This window comes from Hyla sarda, chromosome 1 (genome assembly GCF_029499605.1).
Source record: "Hyla sarda isolate aHylSar1 chromosome 1, aHylSar1.hap1, whole genome shotgun sequence".
Taxonomy (NCBI): domain Eukaryota; kingdom Metazoa; phylum Chordata; class Amphibia; order Anura; family Hylidae; genus Hyla; species Hyla sarda.
Window position 1 is genome coordinate 101,892,148 of NC_079189.1, and position 24,713 is coordinate 101,916,860.

A 24,713-nucleotide genomic window follows, 5' to 3' on the forward strand; every position below is an offset into this window, starting at 1 on the left:
TACAGGACCATATTCCAGCGTTTCCGCCTGCATTGCTTTACAATTGGCAACAAATTGATCCATAAACAATAAGGCTCACATCCCTTCTAGTGGAAATCTAAAATAATACACTTACTTTTGGTCTGGTATCAACAACATAAAGGAAATCACTTCCTGGATTTGCCTTTTTAATCGCCTGCAACATCTGCTCATCCTCAAGACATCGCGCACTGAAGCCAGAGAGGGGCTGACTGCTTCGACATATGGAGGCCTGCAGGAAATAATAGGTATTAAATAAGTTATTACTGCAATGTATCCAAAACTTATCTATCCTTCCTACCTTAAAGGGGTACTCCACCCCTAAACACTATATCCCCTATCCAAAGATGCCTGATGGCTGGGGTCCCGCCACTGGGACCCCCGCGATGTCCGTGCAGCGCCCAGCGTTCTAACAGTGGGGGAGATTTATCAAAACCTGTCCAGAGGAAAAATTGCTGAGTTGCCCATAGCAACCAATTAGATTGTTTCTTTCATTTTTCAGAGGCCTTTTCAAAAATGAAAGGAGCAATCTGATTGGTTGCTATGGGCACCTAAGCAACTTTTTCCTCTGGACAGGTTTTGATAAATCTCCCCAGTATGTTTAGAATGCTGGGTTCCCACGGCGGGGGTTGTGACATCACGCCACGCCCCCTCCATTCATGTCTATGGGAGGGGGTGATGTGTGACATTGCGATCTCCACCGCGGGAACCCAGCATTCTTAACATACTGTTTAGAATGGCGGGTGCTGCACAGAGATCGCGGGGGCCCAGTGGCGGGGCCACTGCAATCAAACATCTTATCCCCTATCCTTTGGATAGTGGCGGATTATCTCTTTAAGAAAAGTGGTTAAGCAGGGTTTCCATGCTCTTATTTTTTTTTTTATCATAGTAAGGTCACTCACATAGGTGTAACTTAAAAATCCTAGGCTCCAATCAAAAAATGGTAAAAGGACCTCCACCTACCATGTGTTACTCAGAATACTGGAGCTTTCTGATGTGGCAGGTACTTTACCATTTCACATTAGGGTCTGCCTGATAACCCAATTTTTAGGAAAGTCACATTAGAAAGGTTGTATGCCCTACTAGGACACTAACCTATCTCTGTTAGGGCAAATGGAGGACATAATTGAAGGTTCTGCAATCTATTTCATGGTCACTCATCCATTCATTTGACTAGACGTCAGTCATTGTTGTTAACGACTTGGTAGTGTTGCTCGCGAATATTCACAATGCGAATTTTATTCGCGAATATCGCACTATATATTCGTAATTACGAATATTCGTTTTTTTTTTTTTTGTTTTTTTTCACAGTACACATCACAGTGATCACCCCTCTCTGCTTCCAGCTTATGTGGTGTAAGAAGGCTCTAATACTACTGTGTGAGACTGGCGTGCGAATTTTCGCATATGCGAATATTTTCATATGCAAATGTTCGCATATGCATGATATGACAATGATACACTGTACTGTCTTATACTTACATTGTTATCTTGGCAATAAAAGGACAGAGTGGGAAATCGGCCTCGGCTCCTAAATTTAGAGCTCCCAACAATGACTGGTACGCTGGCAGGTTTAGGTACATACAGGTCAGTCGGATATGTGTCACACACCTGAAAGACAGTCACTTTATTCTTCTAACATTATGCTTACTATATTATATAACTGCAGTTACAATCATTTCCATTCTAGTTGTAACTTTTTACACTGTTATTGGATAGATATCAGATAGACCATGTTAACTCTTGCATATATGGAACAGAAAATTGTAGTCATACTTCTTACTTTGTATAGCTATAGCAATGTACAACATATTCTAGATTACTAATAGCATATATTCAACCTGGATTCAATAAAATTCCATTTGATTGTTGCCTTAATTTTTCTGTTCAGGGCCCCATATTACTGTCCATAGCAGGGACCATAGGCTTCTTTATGTGTATTAGCAGCCCAGCCTAAAAATGCCCAAACACACCTGATTCTCCAACAACAAATGATGTTGATGGAGAAAAGGATCGCGCATGCTAGAGTGTTGCCTCCCAACCCTTTTGTTCTGGGAGGGATACGCCTATGCCAGAGCTGTCTGGCTGCGGCTTACCTTCCCCCTCCCCATAGAGGAAACATGAATATTTGGCTGTGCTGAACGTTCATGTGTATGGGAAGGTCGGGAGGTCTAGCCGACAAGTATTGAAAATGTATGCCCACCTTTAGTCCTTACAGGCTTCGTGTTTTTCACATTTCTGCCACTGGCAGAAGTAGTGACAGGTTGGAATTCAATCCATCTGATACTATTGTTTTTGGAGACAATATAGATATTATACATCACGTCATCTTGAGGGAAATGGGTAAGATGGCTGTCCTGCCAGTATGTGCTTATGATTGTGTCTGTCACTAGTATACAGCGCAGGCCACATGCATCTAGGAACTGAAAATATAGGTGCTCTGAAACCTTTACATAATAACAATACATAAAGCATTATTACAGCTGAGAGACAACTGTCCATTTTTTATATGAAAAGAAAAATGGGAGAGATTTATCAAAACCTGTGCAGTGAATAAGTGGAGCAGTTGCCAATAGCAACCAATCAGATTGCTTCTGAAAAATTAAAGAAGGCATCTGGTTGACTTTTCCTTTGCAAATATTTTGATAAATCTTCCCCAATGTCTTTTCAGTTCTCTCAAAGAGGTCAATTTACAATGCTTAAAGGAAAACTGTCAGATGTTCACTCCCGCACTAACTACAGGTACTGATGGATAGTGCGGGGGAAGCCGATTCATATGATCCCTACCTTGCCCGGATCCGTCCGGCCCGCAATCTTAGTTTTTCTATAAATGCAAATGTGGCTGTAACTGGCACGGGCAGGGTTTTCAGGAGCCTAGTGGCACTGTGAAGTCAGCGCCACCTGTCCACAGCTCCGCCCGCTTATGAATATTCATCCCCCCTCCCTCCGGCTCTCCCCGCCGCTCCTAACTGGTCTTCACTGTGCATGTGCCGCTTCCTGACATGCGCAGTGAAGACCAGTGTCAAATACACAGCGTATACCCTACATGTGACCCTACCCAGATTATATATTATTGACTTTACTTACACGGTAATCACGATTGACATCACTGAGCTGCCACAGGCTTTTGGGTACTCCCATTCGGATATATTCCTCTTTTAAGTCAATTAGCTTCCATCCCTCCTCCCGTTCAGCCTTGTCCAATTTTGGATTGAAAGAAAAGCAATACAGCTCTTCATACTTAACTAGGAAACAAGAGAGCAAATATTAATAACACAATGGGCCTCATTTACTAAGCTAAAACCCACTAGTTTTTGTCGGGTTTTTCTAAGTTATTTTAGTGCATAGTGTCTGAGACATCCAATCCAACTAACCCGACATTGCATTGTGAAAAGACGAAAAAGGGGAGTGGTCTGTCACAAAGGGGCGTGGTTTCACAACCCGACCTATTTACTATTGAATTCACAGAAAATCCTGTGAATAAATGGCTGAAAATTTCCACCTAGAAAAAGCTGATCAGAAAACTTTCCCGACTTGTAAATCTGTGATCCCCATAGTAAATAGGGTGGAATCCTTCAAGTCTGAAACAACATTTCCCACTAGAAAAAACCTGACACTCTTAGTAAATGAGACCCTATAAGTCAAAAGTGTCATAGTAAAAAAAAAGACAGAGAAATTGGGATAATATTTAGAAACAACATAAAAATAACCTTATCCAAATGGTTATGTTTATACCTGCAATGATCGCAACAAAACAATGAAACAATACATCAAAAAACACAACAATACCCCTACCTACAAGTTGTGGATCCTATGCAAACATAGACATATCAAACAAAACTGAACAAGCGTATTTAGATCGAATATATATATATTTTTAGTTCACACATAGATATAAACAATATCTATAATCACATAAAAGACAAAAAAAAAAAAAATCCACAAAATATATCCCAATGAAAGACTATAACATGAGCGAGAAAAGCTGGGTTGGACCCCTATATATACGATAATATATCAATGACCAGAATACAAAAGACACAAGGGTGCAAGTAAGCAACAGTAGTAAAAACACAGTGGATCAGATTTATCAAAATGTGATAACAACAATATTGCTTAGTTTACTTTTCAGAGGCCTTTTTAAAAATGAAAGAAACAATCTGATTAATAAATACCCCCCCCCCCCCCAAGTGTGTGCAAAAATGACTTCACAAAATGGAGGAGATTACTTTGAATTAAATTGTATGAATATCCTTAAAGGGTACCTCTCATCAAATAAACTTTTGATATATTTTAGATTAATGAATGTTGAATAACTTTCCAATAGCATGTTAATGAAAAATATGCTTCTTTCTATTGTATTTTTACCGATCAGTCCTGTCAGCAAGCATTTCTGACTCATGCTGGAGTCCTAAACACTCAGAGCTGCCAGCCTGCTTTGTTCACAGCCAAACAGGCTGTGAACAAAGCAGGCTGGCAGCTCTGAGTGTTCTCCGCAGACTGGCAGCTCGTAGTGTTTAGGACTCCAGCATGAGTCTGAAATGCTTGCTGCCAGGACTGGTAGGGAGACCCCTAGTGGTAATTTCTTCAAAGTGGAAAATTAAATAGAAAGAAGCATTTTTTTCAATAACATGCAATTGTGAAGTTATTTTGCATACATTAATCTATAATATATCAAAAGTTTTTTTGATGAGAGGTACCCTTTAATACCGGCAATGTGTTGCTAACATACTATCACACACCAGTCGAATAAGTCTGATGTGTTGGGGTACCAACTTACAAAGGTTTATAAAATGAAATACATATAATCCTGTGTCATACCCGGATGTGAAATGTATAATCATAGTATAAAGGGCAAAGTGTAACATTAAATTAGAATCTTACTAAGTGTATCAGAGCGCAAAGACACCGACACACACAACGTTTTGTGCCCATTGACAGCAGATTAAGCCAATTGGTGTGAAACGTTGTGTGTGTTGATGTCCTAGTTGCATTGTGACGATTGTATGTAATTTAATGTTACACTTTGACTTGGCATCCTGTTTATTATTATACATTTCACATCAGGGTATGACACAGGACTATTTGTATTTCATTGGATAAACCTTTTTGTCTTGGTCCCCAACACATCAGACTTATTTGACTGAGGTGTGATGGTATGCCACCGCCTGCATCATGGATATTCATACAATTTCATTGACAGTAATCGTCTCCGTTCTCTGGAGTTATTTTTGCACCGTGTTTACTGCTGTTGCTGTATTCTAGTCATTGGTATGATATTGAGTAAACAGGGACCTCACCCAGCTTTTGGGACTTTTATTGTCTTTTATGTGATTTTAGATGTATTGTATACGTCTATGTTTGTACGTATAAAATGTATTTTGATCTAAATATGCTTGTTCAGTTATGGTTAATGCATCAAAGAAACTTTATTGAGGGACATAATGCAATTGGCTACAAGTTTTTAAACACCCGTCAAAACAAGAAGCAAAATGGATTGGGTTCATTGTTACATATAGATACAGTCATCAGTTACCATAACCTTCCATTACAACATGGAAGGAGCCATTATGTTGGTCAGGAGCCATTATGTTACCCCGAAACCCAAATGAATATAACACTGTATTCATTACCTGTCAGCCATGAATGGTCATTTCTTTCATATGTTTTCCCTATATTTATGCAAAATAAGTTATGTAGGGAGCTGATACAGTATTAAGAAGATTAGAATCAGTACATTAAAAAATACTATTAAAATTCAGGAGGATCACGCGAAATACTGTACTTTAGATTAGAGTCGATAAAGACATGTTGGACAAGAGGATAAAGTAAGAAGAGGCACGCACATCCCTGTTCAACTATAGCCAGAGGCTCTAAGAGTAAACATAACAAAAAAGCATTGAATACATGTTATTCATAGGAGCTCAGTAAAGCTGGCTACATACATTAGATTTCTGTCTAAGCAATCATTGTCCCCATCTTCCCTCTTAACTTCTCTGCAGCAAACGATAAGTGACAACCAGACAACTGGATGATGATTCTCTCAAGGAAAATATAGGATTAGACTGGTAGAAATGAAACTGCTGGATGCTTATTTGCCTTCATGGTGGACAGTGGTGGACTGTCTAGCAATGCTTGTTGATTAAATTAATGGTGGATGCTCCGACATCTGGCTATTACCACGGACATGAGGTTGTTGGTGCGTCTGAAAAGAAAACTCTATTGCCTATAGACTGTACATTTATACAGAGCAGTCTAGTGAAGTCATCATATCTACATATTATTAGTTATACAGTATGTATATCTGAATAAGAGAGTCCACCCCTCACATTTTTTGTAAGTATTTTATTATATATTTTCATGTGAAAACACTAAAGAAATAACACTCTGCTACACTCTGCCCACAGCCTGTATACCGTATATACTCGAGTATAAGCCAACCCGAATATAAGCCGAGGCCCCTAATTTCACCCCAAAATCCCAGGATTTTTTTTTATTGACTCGAGTATAAGCCTAGGGTGGGAAATACATCACCCCCCCTGTCATCATCCAGACCCCCGTCATTAACACCCTCATCATCATCCCCCTTCATCATCACCGCCTGTCATCATCCCCTTGTCATCATCCCACCCCCCCCTTCATCATCCCCTTGTCATCATCCCACACCCCCCCTTCATCATCCCCTTGTCATCATCCCACACCCCCCTTCATCATCCCCTTGTCATCATCCCCCCCTTCATCATCCCCTTGTCATCATCCCACCCCCTCTTCATCATCCCCTTGTCATCATCCCACACCCCCCCTTCATCATCCCCCTGTCATCATCCCACACCCCCCTTCATCATCCCCTTGTCATCATCCCCCCCCTTCATCATCCCCTTGTCATCATCCCACACCCCCCCTTCATCATCCCCCTGTCATCATCCCACACCCCCCCCTTCATCATCCCCTTGTCATAATCCCACCCCCCCCTTCATCATCCCCCTGTCATAATCCCACCCCCCCTTCATCATCCCCCTGTCATCATCCCACACCCACCCTTCCTCATCCCCTTGTCATCATCCCACACCCACCCTTCATCATCCCCTTGTCATCATCCCACACCCACCCTTCATCATCCCCTTGTCATCATCCCACACCCCCCTTCATCATCCCCCTGTCATCATCACCACATGTCATCAGACCCCCCCCCCCCACCTTCATCATCACCGCTTGTCAATGTCTGATACAGTGGTCGTCAACCTGCGGACCTCCAGATGTTTCAAAACTACAACTCCCAGCAAGCCCGGGCTGCCATCTTCACCGGAGGGCCTCTTTTCCGCGCTTCGGGACCGGTATAGAGGCGTTGCCTTGACGACGTTGGTAATGAAGGTCCCTCTGCGTCGTCGTCAAGGCAACGTGACTATTCCGGGGCCGGGCCTGAAGCACGGAGAAGAGGCCCCCCGGTGAAGATGGCAGCCCGGAACCACTATCCCACCGGACGACCTTCCCACCGGACAGTTCTGCAGCACCGGACCAACGCACCCTAACGTCCCGCCGAGCAGAGGCGAGTACAAAACTAAAGGGGGTGAGAGGGGGGGGGGTTGGATGATGTCGAAGGCTACAGTGGTCTTCAACCTGTGGACCTCCGGAGGTTTCAAAACTACAACTCCCAGCAATCCCGGACAGCTGATGGCTGCCCTGGCTTGCTGGGAGTTGTAGTTTTGAAACATCTGGAGGTCCGCAGGTTGAAGACCACTGAGGGCGGAGAGTTGACTCGAGTATAAGCCGAGGGGGGTGTTTTCAGCATGAAAAATCGTGCTGAAAAACTCGGCTTATACTCGAGTATATACGGTAAGTGTTTAATGTTGCTGACTCATCAAAATAGCTTAGCACAAGGCCATTAATGTCTAAAGCTTTGCAACAAAACTGAGTACACCCCTAAATGGAAATGTCAATTTAGGCCCAAAGGGTTAATATTTTGTGTGGCCTCCATTGTTTTCCAGCATTGCCTAAAGACTATTGAGCATGGAGTCCTAGAGCTTCACAGGTGTCCACTGGAGTCCTCGGTCACTCCGCCATGACAACGGACCTTGTGCTCCCCCCACCTTCTGTTTGAGGATGCCCCACAGGTGCTCAATAGGATTAGGTTTGGAAACATGCTAGGCCAGTCCATAACCTTTACAGTCAGCTTCTTTAGTAAGGCAATGTATGTCTTGGAGATCTCCGAAAGGAGGGGATCATGTTCTCCTTCAGTATGTCACAGTACAGTGGTCCCTCAACATACGATGGTAATCCGTTCCAAACGGACCATCGTTTGTTGAAACCATCGTATGTTGAGGGATCCGTGCAATGTAAAGTATAGGACAGTGGTCTAGAACCTGCGGACCTCCAGATGTTGCAAAACTACAACACCCAGCATGCTGGGAGTTGTAGTTTTGTTGCAACATCTGGAGGTCTGCAGGTTGAAGACCACTGGTATTGGAAGTTATAATCACGTGTCCCCGCCTCTCCGGACTGTCACCGCTCATCATCACTGTAACCGCGTCCCCGACGTTCCAGCAAGTATCCGCTTCCCCAGCATCCGCGCTCTCCGTCGCAGCCATCACGTCGCTACGCACGCCGCTCCTATTGGATGACGGGACGGCGTGCGCAGCGACGTGATGACGACGATGGAGAGCGCCGACGATGCAGGGATCCTGAAGAGGACGTGCCGGAGCCCCGAGGACAGGTAAGTGATCGTCAGCGGACCACACGGGGCACCGTAAACGGCTATCCGGTGCCAGCTGAAGAAGTCTGTGCTGCCGAATAGCCGTTTATGCGATGGCCCCGACATACAAAAGCATCGTATGTTGATGCTGCCTTCAACATACGATGGCCTCGGAGAGGCCATCGTATGTTGAAATGATCGTATGTCGGGGCCATCGTAGGTCGGGGGGTCACTGTAATGCTATATAATGCTGTAAGGTTCCATGTTAAACTTCCACAGTGACCACTAATAGAGAGTGTGAGAGTGATAACACCAAATATAAGACACCTGCTTCCCATTCACACCTGAGATCTTGTAATACTAAAGAGTCACATGAAACCGGGGAGGCAAAATGGTTAATTTGGCCCAATTTGGACATTTCCACTTAGGGGTGTACTCACTTGTGTTTAGACATTAATGGCTGTGGGTTGTTATTTTGAGGGGACACAACATTAAACACTGTTATACAGGTAGCAGAGTGTCAATTCTTCAGTGTTCTCCCATAAAAAGATATAATACAAGATTTTAAATATTTACAGAAATGTGCGGGGTGTACTCATCTATGTGAAATACTGTATGTAATCTCAGGCCTTGATACAGTACCTGGTCGTGACAGTCTGGCCAGAGATATGTAGATATCATGGCAGTCTCTTTCCTGAGGTATGATGAGCTGTATAAGCTGAAAGTTCTTGCAGCGGAGGAGTAAAGGGCAACCTGAAGCTGTTGTTGCTTGTTTTTCAATGGCAGAGATCAGACTGTGAAGAATCTATAAATATACCAGAAATCACAGTAAACCTGTTATAACACGAAAAATGTGTGAATAGAGGTCACCTGACTGTATAGAGATTACACACAGACATTCATGTTCAATAAAACACAACAGTCAAGAGCAGAAATCTATAGAAACCAAAAAGAAAAAGTTTTATTTAAATGATTTATTACTTATATAGAGAGAGAGAAAATTAAAAGCCACCAACAGCGCTCATCCAAAGCGTATAGATAGCATTGGCACACACTATAACTTTATGAACTCACCTGGCGTAGTGGAGGGTCACCAACCGATTGGGCGGCTCTCCACAACACCTAAGGCCAAGTAGATGTATATGAATGTAATGCAGATTCCTCTTGTCTCAAGATCCCCTGGGATGGGGAGGGTTCTTTTAGGTGACCAGTTCCGGCATTCCATCACGTCCACCTGAAGACCTGTACCAAGCGGACGTGGAGGGGGGGGGGGGGTACCAATATGTGCTTTTGGTCCCCCCACTGAAGAGTGAGTAATTCCAGTGTGAACAAACCTTTCCATGTGCATCTATCTGGTTCCGGAGCGCTAGCATTCTCCATATTGTTATCTCCTTTTTATATAAATGATTTATTACTGAAATTGTTGCACCCCCTTCAATAATGAGTCCCCACCCATTAATTTCCAGCACTGTCACATATGTCAAAAAAGTTAAGCAGGTTTCAGAAATTCAGTTTTCCACTCGGTTCCATATATTTGAATGCAAGGCAGGAAAGAAAAATAAAGCTGGCACTACCTCTTAGAGTCCTTAAATGCTGTATCCCCCAGTGATGCGCTGCTACTGCTTATTCTCTGTATGTGGTAATGGCGATGCAATGTCCCATAGACGAAGACCACAAATCCAAACGGAAGTAGAAAGTGGGATGGCGTCTCACTGTATTCCACGGAGCTTTATTCAGAGATCATGGGTGCAAATGACAAACAGGAAACAGAGTAGAGCGACGTTTTGCGGTATACGCTTCCTCCGGCTCAGCCGAAACGTCGCTCTACTCTGTTACCTGTTTGTCATTTGCACCCATGATCTCTGAATAAAGCTCCGTGGAATACAGTGAGACGCCGTCCCACTTTCTCCTTCCGTTTGGATTTGCCATATATTTAAATGTATTTATGTATTTCAATTTATTTTCTTGATAAATTTGCCCCAGTCAGAACTGTAAACAAATGCTTGTTTGTGGACTGATGGGTGGTCTTACATGGCAATAAAATGGCTCAAAGCAGCACGAATGGCTCCATGGATGATCAAGTTTGAGCCATGTAAAAGCTCTGTAAATGATCGCCAATCTACAATATCAGTGCTCCTTTACAGTGCACAGTTGGGCCAACAGTTTAGTAGGGATAAAGTCTAAAAAGGGGTACTTCGATGGAAATTTTTTTTTGTTTAAATCAACTGGTGCCAGAAAGCTAAACAGATTTTTAAGCGATTTCTATTAAAAAATCTTTACCCTTCCAGTACTTTTTAGCAGCTGTATGCTACAGCTGAGGAAATTATTATCTTTTTGAATTTCTTTTTTGTCTTGTCCACACTGCTCTGCTGACACCTGATGCCCGTATCAGGAACTGTCCAGAGCAGGAGAAAATCCCCATTGCAAACCTATGCTGCTCTGGACAGTTCCTGACACGGACAGAGGTGTCAGCAGAGAGCATTGTGGACAAGACAAAAAAAGAAATTAAAAATAAAAGAATTTCCTCTGTACCGTACTACTGCTAAAAAGTACAGGAAGGGTAAAGATTTTTTTTATAAAAGTCATTTACAAATCTGTTTAACTGTCTGGCACCAGTTGATTAAAAATGTTTTTTTCCACCGGAGTACCCCTTTAAATATCTCATAAAGATGTAAACAAACCTAAAACTAGACAAATAGCAGATAACAGTTTATTTTCTTATTATTACCTAAATAAATAAATAAATAGTAAATTAAGTCATACGTAATAATATCAGTGCATAATGTTTGCTTGCATGTGCTGCACATTTAAAGCAGGTTTCTAGGACTATAATATTGATAGGATAGGCCCCCAATATCTGGTCAATGGAAGCTTGACTTCCATATTTTGGAATATTGGGGGCACGATGCTCCGGTGAGTGTGGCAGCCCTTTCACAGCGCTATATATAAAGTTGTGGCTGTCCCTGGTACTGCAGCACACTCAAACAAATTAAAGGGGTATTCCAGGAAAAAAAACTTTTCTATACATATATCAACTGGCTCCAGAAAGTTAAACAGATTTGTAAATTACTTCTATTAAAAAATCTTAATCCTTTCAGTACTTATGAGCTTCTGAAGTTAAGGTTGTTCTTTTCTGTCTAAGTCCTCTCTGATGACACGTGTCTCGGGAAACTCCCAGTTTAGAAGAGGTTTGCTATGGGGATTTGCTTCTAAACTGGGCGTATCCCGAGACACGTGTCATCAGAGAGGACTTAGACAGAAAAGAACAACCTTAACTTCAGAAGCTCATAAGTAGTGCAAGGATTAAGATTTTTTAATAGAAGTAATTTACAAATCTGTTTAACTTTCTGGAGCCAGTTTATATATATTATATATATATATATATATATATATATATATATATATATATATATATATATATATATATATATATAAGTTTTTTCCTGGATAACCCCTTTAAGCAAAAGGTGAATAGAATTTTCTACATTAGCAAAACAAAAACTAAATGTTAACAAACCCAAGTTTCCTTGCGAGTTTCTGAAATATTTTCCACAAAAATGACATGCGTTGCTGTGAGATACAGGGTCCCCAGGACTGGCTTTCTAGAAGATATCCGGTCAAGCAGGCGGACATTTTCAACCTGCAGTAGTGAAAATAGAAACAACAAATCTGTTTATTTACTGATGTCACATGATGACCCACATTTATAAAGCGGAGGATTTTTAAAATGTTTTTTTTTAGTTCTGATTATTTATATTTGGGGAGGTTCAGGGTTCACACTGTCACACTGGCAAAAACATCCATCATGTGCAGCACTGTGCTGCGGTTCTCTGCAGTCAGCGTGGCGCAGTCCTATCAAGAATAAGTTTACTTATCTCATCAACCATTTTTTTTTATTTTTTATTTAATTTTTATGTCAACGACATAGGGTCAATGCCTATGCAACGCTATTGTTTTACACAAATATTACTAATTTTAATGCCTCAGAAATTCCCAGTGGGTAATAGATCCCACCCAGAACAAACAACAAAAAAACCATGCAGAAGCGTGACTACAGATCTAAAATCATAAATTTTATTGATACAAAGAGTTAAAATGTAAAGTGAACAATGTACAACGACTGGAGACACGACAATGAGAACAAAAAAAAAAATCGTCAAATCTCACCCCAAACGGTAATGTAAAACCAAATACAAGTGTACAGAATAGCTAAAGTGCCAAAAGGAAAATTCCTTCAAAATAACCAATACAATACCAAATCCCAAATTAAGTCATAAGTAAATATTACCAAGTGGTGAAAATATAACAGGGAGATGAGACGCCACTGCCCGACGTTTCGCCACTTCCTGGCTTCTTCCGGGGCGTCAAATATTACTAAACCTGCAAAGGATGATCCACGCAGAGTCTCTGATGCAAATGTGTACAGAGCCTAAGGGTGTATACAAACTCTGCAGATTTATTACAGAAATGTGAGCTACTGATATTCCGTCCCATTCATTTGTTGCTGACATGTCTGCAACAAATCTGCCACAAATGAATTAGGGTGCGTTCACACGTGAGGATTTTCTGCTGCAGATCTGCTTCAGCAGATTTTGCTGCCCATTGAAGTCAATGGGCAGCAAAATCTGCAGCATATCTGCAGAAAAAATATGCGTATGTGAACGCACTCTTAGGGTGCGTTCACACATGCATATTTTTGCTGCAGATCTGCTGCAGATTTGCTTAAAGGGGCACTCTGGTGGAAAACTTTTTTTTCTTTAAATCAACTGGTGCCAGAAAGTTAAACAGATTTGTAAATTACTTCTATTTAAAAAAATCTTAATCCTTCCAGTACGTATTAGCAGCTGAATACTACAGAGGAAATTCTTTTCTTTTTGGAACACAGAGCTCTCTGCTGACATCACAAGCACAGTGCTCTCTGCTGACATCTCTGTCCATTTTAGGAACTGTCCAGAGCAGCATATGTTTGCTATGGGGATTTTCTCCTACAATGGACAGTTCCTAAAATGGACAGATATGTCAGCAGAGAGCACTGTGCTTGTGATGTCAGCAGAGAGCTCTGTGTTCCAAAAAGAAAAGAATTTCCTCTGTAGTATTCAGCAGCTAATAAGTACTGGAAGGATTAAGATTTTTTTAATAGAAGTAATTTACAAATCTGTTTAACTTTCTGGCACCAGTTGATTTAAAAAAAAAAAAAAAATTTCCACTGGAGTACCCCTTTAAGCAAATTTTGCTGCCCATTAAAGTCAATATCTGAGGCAGCAAATCTTCAGCAAATGTGTCCAATGACAGGAGGTGTTTGAGTAAGTGCAAACAAAGCTTTTCATGAGATTCTAAATGTTATCTTTTAGTTGTTAGACATATTTGTACAGGCTTTACATGTTGTGTGATTCTGCTAACAGTAGAATACAGAGAGATAACATTACAGTGGTCCCTCAAGTTACAATATTAATTGGTTCCAGGACGACCACTGTATGTTGAAACCATTGTATGTTGAGACCAGAACTCTATGGAAACCTGGTAATTGGTTCTGAAGCCACCAAAATGTCATCCAAAAATAGGAAAAAGTGAGGATTAAAGAAAAATAAGTAAATAACTAATACAGATAAATCAAATCCTTACATATAAAAAAAAAAAATAGGAAAATGGAGCAGCCCTCACCTGATGCCCAAAGGAGCAGCTAACCCTGGCACAGGTAAAGAGTACAGAACATGTAGTACCACCCTGTACTGTAGGGGCGCTACCAGACACCAGTCAGTGCATGCACTTCAGTAATACAGGTAAAGAGTACAGAACATGTAGTACCACCCTGTACTGTAGGGGGCGCTACCAGACACCAGTCAGTGTATGCACTTCAGTAATACAGGTAAAGAGTACAGAACATGTAGTACCACCCTGTACTGTAGGGGGCGCTACCAGACACCAGTCAGTGCATGCACAGGGGTTTTACCAGTGAAATATCCATTCTGATTGTCCTGCCATTGACACGTTTCACAGATTTCAAAGCATTGTATGTTGAGTCTGGTTTCAAGTTACAATGGTCCAGAAAAGACCATTGTATGTTGAAACTATTGTATGTTGAGGCCATTGTAAGTTGAGGGATAACATTATATCTAATCCTGAATGGGGGTTTCCAATGACACAACTATAACCCATTAAATCAATAGGGCAATTGATCCTCACCATTTCTCCATAGCATGATCCCACCTCCCTAGCAGAGCTTTGCCAGTAGGTGTTACACAACTATGTACACTTGGGACCTTCTTACTAAATAATTAATAAAGGTGACCAGCAAGTCATTGATGCATCACCTTCCCCCCCTCCCCCCCATATGTCCTTCAGAAAGATGCTGAGCTCAGTCTACAAGCTTTGATCTACTTCCAGACTCTTCTTTGGATTATCTTACGCAAATGTACTGGCAATACAATGGAGCTCAGTTTCCATTAGGAGGCCATACCATTTCACATGTTTGTATGGCTGACAGTTCTCCCTTCTGACCTCTCCACATGCATGAACTTTCAACGTGGTCAAAGGTGGCAGGTTCCCTTGAGGGGTTATCCAGGAAAAAAAATGTTTCATATATCAACTGGCTCCAGAAAGTTAAAGGGGACCTTTCATCAAAAAAACTTTTGATATAGTATAGATTAATGTATGCAGAATAACTTCCCAATAGTATATTATTAAAAAATATGCTTCTTTCTATTTCATTTTCCACTTTGAAAAATGACCACTAGAGGTCTCCCTACCAGTCCTTTTTTATAGATTTCAGACTCATGCTGGAGTCCTAAATCTCAGACTGCAGCCAGGACACAGACAAACTCAGCACTGCTCCCTGTCAGGGAGTTTGTCTGTGTCCCGGCTGCAGTCTGAGATTTAGGACTCCAGCATGAGTCTGAAATCTATAAAAAAAGGACTGGTAGGGAGACCTCTAGTGGTCATTTTTCAAAGTGGAAAATTAAATAGAAAGAAGCATATTTTTTAATAACATGCTATTGGAAAGTTATTCTGCATACATTAATCTATAATATATCAAAAGTTTTTTTTGATGAAAGGTCCCCTTTAAACAGATTTTTAAATGACTTCTATTAAAAAATCTAAATCCTTTCAGTACTTATGAGCTGCTGAAGTTGACTTGTTGTTTTCTGTCTAAGTGCTCTCTGATGACACGTGTCTCGGTAACTGTCCAGAGAAGAAGCAAATCCCCATAGCAAACCTCTTCTACTTCAGTTCCCAAGACAAGCAGAGATGTCAGCAGAGAGCACTGTTGCCAGACAGAAAACAACTCAACTTCAGCAGCTGATAATTATTGGAAGGATTAAGAATTTTTAATAGAAGTAATTTACAAATCTGTTTAACTTTCTGGAGCCAGTTGATATAAAAATATATTTTTTTTCCTGGAATCCCCGTTTAATCTAAGGTGTGTGGGCATCTTAAGAACCCTATTACATGGCTGCTAATCTATTGTGGAAGGATGCTCTAATGGACTTTGCTAGTGCACATATGTCCAGTGATAAAGTCAATTCCATATAAACCTATCAGTATGGTTTTTAGGATTTAGGGACATTGATTCGTATTGATCAAGTGTTTGGCAATCAGCTATGTCATCCATGTATCCAACTTATCTGTCTTCTGCAGCTGCAGTGCCTAAGCGATTCTGAAAGAAAAGTGTGTCAGTCCACCTTGCTGGTTTTATTTAGTACCTCTATTATTAAAGGGGTACTCCGCCCCTAGACATCTTATCCCCTATCCAAAGGATAGGGGATAAGATGTCAGATCGCCGCGGCCCCACTGCTGGGGAGCCCTGGGATCCCCGCTGCGCCACCCCGCAGGGGACGGAGCAGTGTGACGCCATGGCTCCGCCCCTCATGACATCACGGCCCGTCCCCTTAATGCAAGTCTATGGGAGGGGGTTGTGACGACCGCCACGCCCCCTCCCATAGACTTGTATTGAAAGGGGCGGGCTGTGCCATCACGAGGGGCGGAGCCGTGACGTAGCGATGCTCCGGCCCCCGTATTGCGCGTCATTACGTGCAGAGCGAACTCGCTCTGTGCTGTAATGAGAGCGCGGTGCTGCAGCGGGGATCCCTGGGGTCCCCAGCAGTGGCACCTCGGCGATCTGACATCTTATCCCCTATCCTTTGGATAGGGGATAAGATGTCTAGGGGCGGAGTACCCCTTTAAAGCAGGAGTAAAGTGTCCTATACTATCACAGCCCATCTGCATTTCACCTGTTTCCACACAGATAAAACATAATACTTTGTCTATAGCATGACATGGTATCTAATATACTAAGGGGGAGTAGTAAAGTCATTGCTGCTTCTGGAGCACTCTGGAGTCAGCATCTCGTGACATCATAGCCCCGCCCCCTCATGACGTCACACCCCGCCTCCTCAATGCAAGTCTATGGGAGGAGGCGTGACGGCAGTCACGCCTCCACCCATAGACTTGCATTGAGAGGGGCGGGGTGTGATGTCATGAGGGGGCGGGGCTTTCACATCACAAGCTCCCGGCGCTGGCTCCAGCGTTCGGTATAGTTGTTCCAAACACTGAGGAGCGGAGTAACCCTTTAACATCCCAAGTTAATAAATTCATGGTATTTTTTAGGTTTGTATTGTTGGTCGCCAGCACTGAATCATCCAATATGGTGGCCAACAAAGGATAGAATCCCATACTGATTTATACCACTTATGAATAACAGATTAGTATTCCAAATAGACCAATACTGACTGTTATATTATTACAGGTAAATAATCCTATATCACTTTATGCATAACTAATACTGATTTGTAATTTATCCATTATCTACCTCTAGAATAAAATGAAAAATAAACAGGTGTCAGCACATAGTGTAGGTCACAATAAAATCAGTTTTTTTTAATTTTATTTTAGCAGATGAAAGGATTGACATCCAATTATGGTTATTTTTATTTTCTTTCTTCAGCTTCTAAAAAATTATATCGTAACACTGACATAACCTTAATTTAATTAAGAACCATGTTTAATTTTAAGGATTAAAGGGGTATTCCAGGGAAAAACTTTTTTTTTTTTTTTTTTTATATCAATATGCTCCAGAAAGTGCGGCTATCTTCTTGTTACCATCCGGGACCGCCGCACAGAGGATTCAGTGCGCCTTACCATCCAGGCACTGCTACAATATTACTTGTTCACAGTGCGGACTGCCAGAACTGTTACACAAGACCGGTAACATATTTTGAATTGCTACAAACTGTCTAGCATAAAATAAGGACACATTTGGCTTATATATATTTAAATGTGGTACCTAGCCACTCTATTAGCGTACTTTTAGCCTGCATGTGGCTTGTTTTTGTGCATTGAGTATTTGCTTACCCAGAATAGGCATTTCCTTGTTGCACATAAGAAACTACTATATATGCCAGTGGTACATTTATATATTTTTATGCATTAATATCTATTGCCTGTATCTTATGTGTTCTCCACACAGGGCCCTGTGAGGAGTAACCTTTCACATTGTCATTTTAATAAATTTAATATATTATTATTGAAGCACGTCCCACTATTTTTTATAATTATTAACCCAAATTCATTATATTCATACTCACCTAGAAGGTCCGGGCACAAGTATTTGTTTTTGGTTTTCTTTCCTTTTTTGCAACTAAGGTATAGCTGCATGCCCTAGTTTGACCTCGGTATGTATTAGTAATTGTGAGCTGCACATACCTATTTTTTCTTCAGATTTGTAAATTACTTCTATTAAAAAATCTTAATCCTTCCAATAGTTATTAGCTTCTGAAGTTGAGTTATTGTTTTCTGTCCCTCTGCTCTCTGATGACTCACGTCCCAGGAGCTGTGCAGTTCCCAAGACAAGCAGAGGTGTCAGCAGAGAGCACTGTTGCCAGACAGAAAAGAACAACTCAACTTCAGCAGCTGATAATTATTGGAAGGATTAACCCCTTAAGGACCAGGCCATTTTATGCCTTAAGGACCGGAGCATTTTTTGCAATTCTGACCACTGTCACTTTAAACATTAATAACTCTGGAATGCTTTTAGTTATCATTCTGATTCCAAGTTTGTTTTTTCGTGACATATTCTACTTTAACTTAGTGGTAAAATTTTATGGTAACTTGCATCCTTTCTTGGTGAAAAATCCCAAAATTTGATGAAAAAAATGAAAATTTTGCATTTTTCTAACTTTGAAGCTCTCTGCTTGTAAGGAAAATGGATATTCAAAATATATTTTTTTTTGGTTCACATATACAATATGTCTACTTTATGTTTGCATCATAAAATTTATGAGTTTTTACTTTTGGAAGACACCAGAGGGCTTCAAAGTTCAGCAGCAATTTTGAAATTTTTCACAAAATTTTCAAACTCACTATTTTTCAGGGACCAGTTCAGTTTTGAAGTGGATTTGAAGGGTCTTCATATTAGAAATACCCCATAAAAGACCCCATTATAAAAACTACACCCCCCAAAGTATTCAAAATGACATTCAGTAAGTGTATTAACCCTTTAGGTGTTTCACAGGAATAGCAGCAAAGTGAAGGAGAAAATTCAAAATCTTCATTTTTTACACTCGCATGTTCTTGTAGACCCAATTTTTGAATTTTTGCAAGGGGTAAAAAGGAGAAAATTTTTACGGTACTTGTATTTGAAACCCAAATTCTCTCGAGTAAGCACATACCTCATATGTCTATGTAAATTGTTCAGCGGGCGCAGTAGAGGGCTCAGAAGGGAAGGAGCGACAAATGGTTTTTGGGGGGCATGCCGCATTTAGGAAGCCCCTATGGTGCCAGGACAGCAAAAAAAAAACATATGGCATACCATTTTGGAAACTAGACCCCTCAGGGAACGTAACAAGGGTAAAGTGAACCTTAATACCCTACAGGTGATTCACGACTTTTGCATATGTAAAAAAAATATATATATTTTTTACCTAAAATGCTTGGTTTCCCAAAAATTTTACATTTTTAAAAAGGGTAATAGCGGAAAATACCCCCCAAAATTTGAAGCCCAATTTCTCCCGATTCAGAAAACACCCCATATGGGGGTGAAAAGTGCTCTGCTGGCGCACTACAGGTCTCAGAAAAGAAGGAGTATACATTTGGCTTTTTGTAAACAAATTTTGCTCTGGGGGCATGCCGCATTTAGGAAGCCCCTATGGTGCCAGAACAGCAAAAAAAAAAAACACATGGCATACCATTTTGGAAACTAGACCCCTCGGGGAACGTAACAAGGGGTAATTTGAACCTTAATACCCTACAGGTGTTTCACGACTTTTGCATATGTAAAAAAATATATATTTTTTTTACCTAAAATGCTTGTTTTCCCAAAAATTTTACATTTTTTAAAAGGGTAATAGCAGAAAATACCCCCCAAAATTTTTTAGGCAATTTCTCCCGAGTACGGCGATACCCCATATGTGACCCTAAACTGTTGCCTTGAAATACGACAGGGCTCCAAAGTGAGAGCGCCATGCGCATTTGAGGCCTAAATTAGGGATTGCATAGGGGTGGACATAGGGGTATTCTACGCCAGGGATTCCCAAACAGGGTGCCTCCAGCTGTTGTAAAACTCCCAGCATGCCTAGACAGTCAACGGCTATCTGGCAATACTGGGAGTAGTTGTTTTGCAACAACTGGAGGCTCCGTTTTGGAAACAGTGGCGTACCAGACGTTTTTCATTTTTATTGGGGAGGGGGGCTGTGTAGGGGTATGTGTATACGTAGTGTTTTTTACTTTTTATTTTATTGTGTGTTAGTGTAGTGTAGTGTTTTTAGGGTACAGTCGCACGGGCGGGGGGTTCACAGTAGTTTCTCGCTGGCAGTTTGAGCTGCGGCAGAAATTTTGCCGCACCTCAAACTTGCAGCCGGATACTTACTGTAATCCTCCGCCCATGTGAGTGTACCCTGTACATTCACATTGGGGGGGGGGGGGGGGGAACATCCAGCTGTTGCAAAACTACAACTCCCAGCATGTACGGTCTATCAGTGCATGCTGGGAGTTGTAGTTTTGCAACAGCTGGAGGCACACTGGTTGTGAAACACAGAGTTTAGTAACAAACTCAGTGTTTTGCAACCAGTGTGCCTTCAGCTGTTGCAAAAGCTACAACCCCCAGCATGTACGGACAGCGGAAGGGCATGCTGGGTGTTGTAGTTATGCAACAGCTGGAGGCATACTATTTTGGCTGGGGATGCTGGGGATTGTAGTTATGCAACAGCTGGAGACACACTGGTTTGCTACTTAACTCAGTGTGCCTTCAGCTGTTGCAAAACTACAACTCTCAGCAGTCACCGACAGCCAACGGGCATGCTGGGAGTTGTAGTTATGCAACCACCAGATGCACCACTACAACTCCCAGCATGCACTTTAGCTGATTGTGCAAGCTGGGAGTTGTAGTTATACAACAGCTGAAGGTACACTTTTCCATAGAAAGAATGTGCCTCCAGCTGTTGCAAAACTACAAGTCCCAGCATGCCCATAAGGGAATGCTGGGAGTTGTGGTGGTCTGCCTCCTGCTGTTGCATAACTACAGCTCCCAGCATGCCCTTTTTGCATGCTGGGAGCTGTTGCTAAGCAACAGCAGGAGGCTGTCACTCACCTCCAATGATCCTCGCCGCACAGGTCAGTCCCTCGTCGTCGTCGCCGCCGCCGCCGCTGCTCCTGGGGCCCCGATCCCAACATTGACACCGGGGATCGGGGTCCCCAGCACCCGGGGTGCACGTCCCGCACCCGCTCACGTCCTCCGGAAGAGGGGCGGAGCGGGTTGCGGGAGCGACACCCGCAGCAGGCGCCCTGATTAGTCGGCCGGTAATCCGGCCGACGAATCAGGGCGATCATGAGGTGGCACCAGTGCCACCTCACCCCTGCTGGCTCTGGCTGTTCGGGGCCCCGATCAGCCAATAATTCCGGGTCACCGGGTCACTGGAGACCCTATTGACCCGGAATCCGCCGCAGATCGCTGGACTGAATTGTCCAGCGATCTGCGGCCATCGCCGACATGGGGGGTCATAATGACCCCCCTGGGCGATATGCCCCGATGCCTGCTGAACGATTTCAGCAGGCATCGGGCACCGGCTCCGCTCCAGATGGTTGCGGGGGGCCGGTAAAACACATGACGTTCTCATACGTCATGTGTCCTTAAGGACTCGGAAATGGAGACGTATGAGCACGTCATGTGTCCTTAACCCCTTAAGGACGCAGGACGTAAATGTACGTCCTGGTGAGGTGGTACTTAACGCACCAGGACGTACATTTACGTCCTAAGCATAACCGCGGGCATCGGAGCGATGCCCGTGTCATGCGCGGCTGATCCCGGCTGCTGATCGCAGCCAGGGACCCGCCGGCAATGGCCGACGCCCGCGATCTCGCGGGCGTCCGCCATTAACCCCTCAGGTGCCGGGATCAATACAGATCCCGGCATCTGCGGGAGTTCGCGATTAAAATGAACGATCGGATCGCCCGCAGCGCTGCTGCGGGGATCCGATCATTCATAACGCCGCACGGAGGTCCCCTCACCTTCCTCCGTGCGGCTCCCGGCGTCTCCTGCTCTGGTCTGTGATCGAGCAGACCAGAGCAGGAGATGACCGATAATACTGATCTGTTCTATGTCCTATACATAGAACAGATCAGTATTAGCAATCATGGTATTGCTATGAATAGTCCCCTATGGGGACTATTCAAGTGTAAAAAAAAATGTAAAAAAATGTAAAAGTAAAAAAAAAGTGAAAAATCCCCTCCCCCAATAAAAAAGTAAAACGTCCGTTTTTTCCTATTTTACCCCCAAAAAGCGTAAAAAACATTTTTTATAGACATATTTGGTATCGCCGCGTGCGTAAATGTCCGAACTATTAAAATAAAATGTTAATGATCCCGTACGGTGAACGGCGTGAACGAAAAAAATTTTAAAAAGTCCAAAATTCCTACTTTTTTAATACATTTTATTAAAAAAAAAATGATAAAAAATGTATTAAAAGTTTTTTATATACAAATGTGGTATCAAAAAAAAGTACAGATCATGGCGCATAAAATGAGCCCCCATACCGCCGCTTATACTGAAAAATAAAAAAGTTATAGGTCATCAAAATAAAGGGATTATAAACGTACTAATTTGGTTAAAAAGTTTGTGATTTTTTTTAAGCGCAACAATAATATAAAAGTATATAATAATGGGTATCATTTTAATCGTATTGACCCTCAGAATAAAGAACACATGTCATTTTTACCAGAAATTGTACGGCGTGAAAACAAAACCTTCCAAAATTAGCAAAATTGCGTTTTTCGTTTTAATTTCCCCACAAAAATAGTGTTTTTTGGTTGCGCCATACATTTTATGATATAATGAGTGATGTCATTACAAAGGACAACTGGTCGCGCAAAAAACAAGCCCTCATACTAGTCTGTGGATGAAAATATAAAAGAGTTATGATTTTTAGAAGGCGAGGAGGAAAAAATGAAAACGTAAAAATTAAATTGTCTGAGTCCTTAAGGCCAAAATGGGCTGAGTCCTTAAGGGGTTAAGGGGTTAAAGGGGTATTCCAGGCAAAACCTTTTTTTTTTTATATACATCAACTGGTTCTGGAAAGTTAAACAGATTTGTAAATTACTTCTATTAAAAAAATCTTAATCCTTCCAAAAGTTATTAGCTTCTGAAGTTGAGTTGCTGTTTTCTGTCCATCTGCTCTCTGATGACTCACGTCCCGGGAGCTGTGCAGTTCCTATGGGGATATTCTCCCATCATGCACAGCTCTCGGGACGTGACATCATCAATGAGCAGTTAGACGGAAAACTTCAGAAGCTAATAACTATTGGAAGGATTAAGATTTTTTAATAGAAGTAATTTACAAATCTGTTTAACTTTCTGGAGCCAGTTGATATAAAAAATAAAAAATTTTTATTCCTGGATAACCCCTTTAATTGTCATGTAGGTCACAAAAATGTATTATTTATTGTGGTATATTATCAACAATGGGTAAAACAGCAGCTGAAAGGAAGCATATACAGCTTTACTATAAGAATGAGTCAAAACAGCTTCAGTCAGTACCGTACATAGTTGTGTCAGACTACATGGCACATGACAAATATGCAGTGGCAGTTTACAGTGAAGCAATAATAAATGATTTCAAGCTTTCCCATCATGGTCATTTTTTGTTGAAAAGTGTAAAATACCACCTCAATCCAAATGATAGGGGATAAAAAGTCTGATCGCTGGTGTCTCGCCGCTGGGGACCCCCGTGATCTCCGGGCCGGCAGCGTTTGTGATGTCACGCCACACCCCCTCCATTCATGTCTATAGGAGGGGGCATAATGGCAAGAATGTAGCCATTTTGTAACTTTTGGGGGCTTCCGTTTCTACACAGTACATTTTCGATAAAAATGACACCTAATCTTTATTCTGTAGGTCCATATGATTAAAATGATACCCTACTTATATAGGTTTGATCATAATTAAATGCATAGTAAATGCATAACTAAATGCATGAAAATTAATACATTTAAATCTGTCATGTTCTGACCCCTATACCTTTTTTATTTTTCCGCATACGGGGCGGTATGAGGGATCATTTTTTGATCTGAAGTTTTTATCGCTATCATTTTTGTTTTGATCGGACTTTTTGATCGCTTTTTATTCATTTTTTATGGTATAAAAAGTGACCAAAAATACGCTATTGTGGACTTTTGAATTTTTTGCGCGTACGCCATTGACCGTGTGGTCATTAACTATATATTTTTATAGTTCGGACATTTACGCAAGCGACGATACCATATATGTTTATTTTTATTTACACTGTTTTTTTTTTTTTTAAATGGGAAAGGGGGGGGGGTGATTTTAATTTTTATTAGGGAAGGGGTTAAATCACATTTATTAATTTTTTTTTGTAACTTTTTTATGCAGTGTTATAGCCGCCTCTAGGGGCTAACATTGCATACACTGATTGCAGGCACTGTTCAATGCATTGCCATAGGAATGCATTGATCAGTGTTTTCTGCACTTGATAGCTCAAGCCTGGATTTCAGGCTTGGAGCA

The 24,713-nt window shown here is 41.7% G+C and overlaps 1 protein-coding gene across 1 annotated transcript in view; it reads right to left on the bottom strand.

The window, feature by feature from the left end:
* Nucleotides 1-24,713, bottom strand: part of MTMR7 (myotubularin related protein 7) — a 67,384-nt gene that overhangs the window by 32,976 nt on the left and 9,695 nt on the right. The window contains exons 2-6 of the mRNA XM_056558940.1: nt 12,225-12,347; nt 9,350-9,512; nt 3,106-3,263; nt 1,501-1,629; nt 116-250 (exon numbers count right to left, since the gene is read on the bottom strand). Coding sequence (XP_056414915.1) covers nt 116-250; nt 1,501-1,629; nt 3,106-3,263; nt 9,350-9,512; nt 12,225-12,347 — 708 coding nt within the window. The remainder of the gene's footprint in view (nt 1-115; nt 251-1,500; nt 1,630-3,105; nt 3,264-9,349; nt 9,513-12,224; nt 12,348-24,713) is intronic.